Here is a 7,500-nt window from a genome sequence, read left to right on the forward strand (position 1 = left end):
TTTATTTTTACATCCTACTTTTATCCTTCCCTACCCTCTTTATCTCCTGTACAAGACCATCCATCTCTATTCCTTCCTATCCCTTTCTCCTCCCATTCCCCCTTACGAACTCAAGCAAATTTCTCTTCCCTTCCTACCCCTATTCCTTTATTCCTTCCTATCCTAGACATGACTATACTTCTCTCCTCCCATCCTACTTCTATTCAATACTATCCCACTACTGTCCCCTTCATCCCCTCCCCCTTTCCAACCATCCACTAACACGTAAACTTCATTATATTTTCCCGTATAGTTCCTGTCGCAGCAAACACCGCCATCCCACCACCACCATCACCACCACCACCACCACCACCACCACCAGCATCATTTCCGTGCGTGTGGCGCCACCTAGGCCCACTTATTGCTATTATTGTGACAGACAGATATTTAAATTGAAAACCTTTGCTCCGCTGGCTACGTATTAGAGCATTTATGAGCATTTGCCGCCTGAGGGAGACACATGCAGACATACGGACAGGGAGAAAAAAAAAGAGAAAGAGAGAGAGAGAGAGAGAGAGAGAGAGAGAGAGAGAGAGAGAGAGAGAGAGAGAGAGAGAGAGAGAATGGGGGTAAAGAGTTATTACACTCGTCTATATCTCAATGGTGATGCAAGTAAGAGCTATTTTTTTAATTGGAATATAAATTGAGTAACGTTAATTAATGAGGTGTGGTTTGGGAAAATTAAGCTTGTGAGTGTTTTTGCTTCGTCTGTACTTGTGATTCATTGGAGTTTTGTGGTGTGATGGTGCTGATGTGGGTCTGTAAATACGTGGTGGGCGTGTTGATGAGTTGATGGATTGAAGGATGGATGAGATAGGTGGAAAGACTCATAGGTGGACAGATGGATGACTGGGTGGGTATGGATGAATGGATGGAAGGATGGAAAGATGGTTAAATAGAGAGATAGATAGAAAGATAGATAAATAGGTGCATGGATGGATAGACTGAAAAGTAATAGATAAATTGGTAGATCAATAGATAAATTGAATAACAGATTGGAAAGGGAAAAAAAAAAAAGAAAGATACATAAATAAATAAATAGATAGATAAACAGATAGACAGATATAGATAGATGTAAAGACAGACAGACAGACAGATAAACAACAAAACAGAGATATCTAAACAACCAGACATAGTACAGACAAACACATACGTACATAAAACCAATGGAGAGACGAACACAAACAGACAAGCAGACATAAAGACAGACAGACACACAGACAAACACACAATGCCACACCTTCGCCATCACCACAAAAATACCAATAGTGTGATATATTCTAGTAATGCCAATTCTTCCTCGCACTTTTCTCCTCTTTTCCTCCTTTCTTCCCACGCATTCCAATTCCTTTTTCAATCCGTTCCAGGAGAAGGATTCCGACCAAGCTTCCTCCTCCTCCTCCTCCTCCTCCTCCTCACGGTTAATCCTCTCCCCCTCCGCTCCCTCACTCTCTCTCCTTCCTTCCCCTCCTTCCCAAAAGCAACTTCTAATCCTCTCTCCTCCTCCTCCTCCTCCTCCTCCTCCTCCTCCTCCTTCTATCTCTCTTCCCGTCTATTCATTTTCTGTCTATTTTTCCACCAAACTTTACCTAACTATTATTTGAAGTAGTAGTAGTAGTAGTAGTAGTAGTAGTAGTAGTAGTAGTAGTAGTAGTAGTAGTAGTTGTTGTTGTTGTTGTTGTTGTTGTTGTTGTTGTTGTTGTTGTTGTTGTTGTTGTTGTTGTTGTTGTTGTTGTTGTTGTTGTTGTAGAAATAGTAGTAGTAGTAGTAGCAATAGTAATATCGGCAGGAATATCAGCAATCTATCGCGAATATCGATATCGGCAAAGCATCGGAAACTTATCGGGAGTACTGGCATTGTTATCGGCAGAAATTTTTAGTATCGGTACATACATTCTTGCACCACCTCCAATAACTCTCTCTCTCTCTCTCTCTCTCTCTCTCTCTCTCTCTCTCTCTCTCTCTCTCTCTCTCATATTTCCTCATCACCTCCGTAACACTTTTTCTTCTCGTCTGACTTTCCTTCATAAAAAGACACCCACAAAAAAAAAGACACAAAAGAAAATAAAAAAAGCACAAAACCTTTCCATCTAAGTCAAGTCCGCCACTTTCTTTCCTTTCTGTATTTTTTTTTCTCTTTATTTTCATTATTTTTTTCTCGAGTCGTAATGAGTTTCTATTTGCGAGTGAGTGAGTGAGTGAGTGAGAGCGTGCGTACGTGTGTGTGTGTGTGTGTGTGTGTGTGTGTGTGTGTGTGTGTGTGTGTGTGTGTGTGTGTGTGTGTGTGTGTGTGTGTGTGTGTGTGTGTATTTATGAAACACGACACACACACACACACACACACACACACACACACACTTACCTTCTTTTTCTTCTTCTTCTTCTTTATTTATTCTTTCATGCAGACCAATCTTGTTATCAGTTATGGCCTATTTATCACCTGTTCGACTTTTCCTTTCTTTCTTTCTTTCTTCTTTCTCTCACTTTTTTTTTCATTCCAAAAGCGACTGAGAAGAGAGGGAAGAGGTGGGAGGGAGGGAGAGAGAGAGAGGGAGACGGAGAGGGGAAGAGAATGTGGAAATATCCTTCTATTCCTTCTTCTTCTTTTTCTTCTTCTTCGTCTCCTCCTCCTCCTGAAAGAGCCAACGGTTATACCAACAATACCGCGAGAGAGAGAGAGAGAGAGAGAGAGAGAGAGAGAGAGAGAGAGAGAGAGAGAGAGAGAGAGAGAGAGAGAGAGAGAGAGAGAGAGATAGGGGAAAACGTCGACACATTATTTTTCTTTTCTTTCTTTCTTTCTTTCTTCCTTCCTTTTTCTTCCTTTCTTTCTTTCACCTTCTTGTTCGCGGATGAAATATGACAGACGAGGTGACGGCTTGTGAGATATATTTATTTTTCATTCTCTCTTTCTCTCTCTCTCTCTCTCTCTCTCTCTCTCTCTCTCTCTCTCTCTCTCTCTCTCTCTCTCTCTCTTTCGTTCTTCCAGACTCATGAATGGAAAGAGAGAGAGAGAGAGAGAGAGAGAGAGAGAGAGAGAGAGAGAGAGAGAGAGAGAGAGAGAGAGAGAGAGAGAGAGAGAGAGAGAGAGAGAGAGAGAGAGTTGCCTTTTGAGATTTCGCTCTTCCATTATCGATACTTTGGCAATGGTGGTGGCGGTGGTGGTGGTGGTGGTGGTGGTAGGAGGGATGGTGAGCAAGCTAAGAGAAAAGGGAGGCAGGGAGGAGGAGGGAGTGAAGGTAAATTGAGGCAGCAGCAGCAGCAGCAGGAGGAGGAGGAGGAGGAGGAGGAGGAGGAGGAGGAGGAGGAGGAGGAGGAGGAGGAGGAGGAGGAGGAGGAGGAGGTTAAGGAAAGGAAGGGAAAGAGAGGGGTGATAAACGAGAGGTATAGAGGGTATGATGGAAAACATGTGCAGAGAGAGAGAGAGAGAGAGAGAGAGAGAGAGAGAGAGAGAGAGAGAGAGAGAGAGAGAGAGAGAGAGAGAGAGAGAGATCCAAACAGAAAGTTAAACATTTCGCCACGCTCATGCAGTTACATACTGTACATACACACACACACACACACACACACACACACACACACACACACACACACACACACACACACACACACACACAATCAAGAGAAGATAAAAAAGCGATCAGGTTTACGAGAAGATCAGATGAAGCAAATACTAGAACGTGCAGGAAAGGGAAGAGAGGTGGAAGAGCAGGAGGAGGAGGTGTGGGAGGGTGCCGTAATGCCACAGGCCTCAGTCAGACTCACGCCGGAATAATATGTAATATAAAAGTGAGTCTGAATTTAATATCGGTTCGCTTTTTCTGGTGAACTGAATGAGGAGCGATGCCATTATTGTGGCGAGCACCGCGCCGCGCCTGTGTGTGGCGGTGGACTGAAGCTTTGTGATTTGTTACCTCTGTGTGTGTGTGTGTGTGTGTGTGTGTGTGTGTGTGTGTGTGTGTGTGTGTGTGTGTGTGTGTGTGTGTGTGTGTGTGTGTGTGCCTAACCTTCTGTCCTCCACAGACCCGCCGTACTGCGCGAGGCCCCAGGGGGCGGCGCCCCGCCACGTGGTGGTGGCGGCTAACACTTCGGTCAGTCTGCGGTGCCTGATGGAGGCCGTGCCGAGCGACGTGTCCTTCATGTGGAGGGTGGGGCCGCCTCTTCCACCAAGGAGCTTCTCGGGGGAGCTCACGGTGCCCCCGCACCAGCAGCCCCTGGGGGTCGCCAGTGCCGCTCAACTGACCACGCAAAACACCCCGGAAGGCGCCTCAGCGGCCGGCGAATGGGAAGGCCCCTGGAGGGAGGCGTGGAAGCAGCTGGAGTCAGGTGAGGGCGTGGCCACGGTGGAGGGGCGAAGAGACCCATCCAAGGCAGGCGCCTCCAGCCTCACCCTCTCCCCCGGGGCCTCCACCGTGGTGGGCTGCTTCGCCAGGAACAGTGCCGGCCACACCCGCGTGCCCTGCCGCTACACCCTCACCGTGGTGGGTCAGTATCGCGCCACTGTGCCCTTACCTCACCCCCACACCCTTCCTGCAGCCCCCCCACCAACTCACCGCCGCAACCCCACCTCCTACCTGAAGCCCCCCACCACCCCACCGCCACTCCCTCATCCCGTGCCTGCATCTCACCTACCACACCACCACCACCACACCCTCACCCCCTGCCTGCACACCACCTACCACCCCACCGCTACATCCGCGCCGCACTGGCCTGCACGCACTTCCAATCTCCCGTTAAATCCTTTACACTTCACTTACACTCTTCCTGCTACACCTCAACACGCCTCTCAGCTCTCACACTCCCTCTTCCCTCTCCCTCACTTCCTCTGCTCTTCCCTCTCTCTCTCTTCCCTCCTCTGCTGCATCATCCCAGCAACAGGGAGACAGGGATGCACACCCAAGCAAGGTACGTAACGCGTCGCTGCCCCTGCCTCCCTTCCCTTTCTCCACTGCCAAGCCCTGATGCAACTCACAGCTGTTCCCATCACCTCCCCCTCCCTCCATCCATTCATCCATCACGGGCAACATGTTGAACTGATTGACACTTTCCCCCTATTTTTCCTTTCCCTCAGTAGTTTCCCCGAAAACACGAGATATCATTAGTTACACCTGTATGAAGCATGTGTGTGCATGTGTGTGTGTATGTGTGTGTGTGTGTGTGTGTGTGTGTGTGTGTGTGTGTGTGTGTGTGTGTGTGTGTGTGTGTGTGTGTGTGTGTCTCATGAACGACACACACACACACACACACACACACACACACACACACACACACACACACACACACACACACACACACACAGACAACCAGTGGATGAGAGAGAGAGAGAGAGAGAGAGAGAGAGAGAGAGAGAGAGAGAGAGAGAGAGAGAGAGAGAGAGAGAGAGAGAGAGAGAGAGAGAGAGAGAGAGAGTCAATCAGTCAGTCAGTCGATAAAAAAAATGAGAGAGAGAGAGAGAGAGAGAGAGAGAGAGAGAGAGAGAGAGAGAGAGAGAGAGAGAGAGAGAGAGAGAGAGAGAGAGAGAGAGAGAGAGAGGATTAATTATATTCCGAACTGGGCTGAGAGAAACAAAAATGCAATCAAATCAACTGCCTCAGCGGGTTGCAGAGGAAATTATTTTTAAGTTGTGCAAATGTTAGTGTGTCACGCCTCCCTCCCCTTGTCCCGGCGAGAGAGAGAGAGAGAGAGAGAGAGAGAGAGAGAGAGAGAGAGAGAGAGAGAGAGAGAGAGAGAGAGAGAGAGAGAGAGAGAGAGAGAGAGAGAGAGAGAGAGAGAGAGAGAGAGAGAGAGAGAGAGAGAGAGAGAATACAGACACACAGCCACACATAAATAAATACACACGATACCAAACAAAAACACCAGTCACCACCATCACCACCACCACCACCACCGTCACCGTCACCATCCCTTCCCCCCACAGAACCCCCCAAGGCCCTCACCAGCTGTAACGTGACGCTGCTGGACGTGACGCGGATGGAGGTGAAGTGTCAGGATCCCGCTCACGCCCAGACGCCCCAGCACGCCCACGGGGGAGGCGGCGGCGAGGGGGAGGGGGCAGCGGGCCACCCTCACGTCCACCACGCCTCCCCCAGCCTCAGCTTCGTCAGGTCCCCAGGGGCGTCGAGTACCAAGGCTAATATGGAGGTGAGAGAAAGCATTTTTTTCCCCCTTTTTTTTTTATGTAAGAGGAAACTATGAAAGCTTTATAAAAGGTGAAAGTTTCAGTTCCTGTTTCCCTTCATCCATTCTCCTCATTTCCCTCCAATCCTTTCCATCTGTCATTTTATTTCTCTTTCTCTTCAATACTTATCCAAAATTTGAGGATAAGTGCCTTGAAATCTCCGTCTTGAAACTGTTTGGCTGGTTTTCTTCCACTCTTTTTTTCTTTCAGCTTTTTCCTGTTCAATTTTAGCTAGGTTCTCTCTCTCTCTCTCTCTCTCTCTCTCTCTCTCTCTCTCTCTCTCTCTCTCTCTCTCTCTCTCTCTCTCACACACAATTTTTTTTTCATTCTTTTATTTAAGTTTTACTGTACTTTTAGTTACATGAGCTTGTATACTGAATCGAATATATTATTGGAGATTACAAACACATTATTTTATCATTTATTTGACAATATACATAGTTTTTAGCTTTATAGTAGACTTCCTTTCCATCCGCTTGATGTACAGAACAAAGATGTGATTACTCGTATTGTAATTAATAACTACTGGTGAATCTCTCTCTCTCTCTCTCTCTCTCTCTCTCTCTCTCTCTCTCTCTCTCTCTCTCTCTCGTAATTTAAACTACCCATATTTTTCCTTCCTCCTCCTCCTCCTCCTCCTCCTCTTTAATTATTCCTCGCTCCCTCTCTTTACAGTTTCTTTTTTTTTATTTATTCATTCCTCTTAAATCTTTGGTGTTTTATTGATACCAGTTGTTGCGGTAATTGGAAGTTCTGTATGTGGGTGGTAGTGCTGTGGTGATGACGTCAGTGCTGTGGTGAGGTTATAATGACGATGATATTGTAGTGTCTGTGGTAGTGGTGTGGTAACAGTGGCGTTGTGGTGATGATGTTGCGGTGTTCATTTGGTGGTGGTGTGGTAGTGGTGCTCTTGTCGTTGTAGTGGTAGTGATGTGGTGTTACTGGTGGAAGTGGTGGAGTGGTGGCGCTGTGGGGTTCGTTTTGTGAGAATGGTGTGGTGATGACAGGATGGTGGTGGTGGTGGTGGTGGTGGTGGTGGTGGTGGTGGTGGTGGTGATGGAGGTGGTGGTGGTGAAGTTATGGAGTTTTGTGAGGATGGTGTTGTGATGATGAGGTAGTGGTGGTGGCGGTGGTGGTGGTGGTGGCGGTGAATGGTGTTATATTTGCGGTGTTCTGCTGTGTTGTTGCTGTGCGGGTAATGTTATAATGTTACTGCACTGACTGACGCAACAGAGAAACATAAAATGGGAGACTAAAGGATTAACCCTCAATAGCGTCAGTTTAAA

General features: G+C 47.3%; 1 protein-coding gene across 1 annotated transcript in view; it reads left to right on the forward strand.

Annotated features, from left to right (window-relative positions):
• LOC135102810 (uncharacterized) overlaps positions 1–7,500 on the forward strand; it is a 134,636-nt gene that overhangs the window by 112,911 nt on the left and 14,225 nt on the right. The window contains exons 7-8 of the mRNA XM_064008346.1: positions 4,060–4,521; positions 5,954–6,177. Coding sequence (XP_063864416.1) covers positions 4,060–4,521; positions 5,954–6,177 — 686 coding nt within the window. The remainder of the gene's footprint in view (positions 1–4,059; positions 4,522–5,953; positions 6,178–7,500) is intronic.

The sequence above is a fragment of the Scylla paramamosain genome, chromosome 8 (genome assembly GCF_035594125.1).
Source record: "Scylla paramamosain isolate STU-SP2022 chromosome 8, ASM3559412v1, whole genome shotgun sequence".
NCBI classification, from domain to species: domain Eukaryota; kingdom Metazoa; phylum Arthropoda; class Malacostraca; order Decapoda; family Portunidae; genus Scylla; species Scylla paramamosain.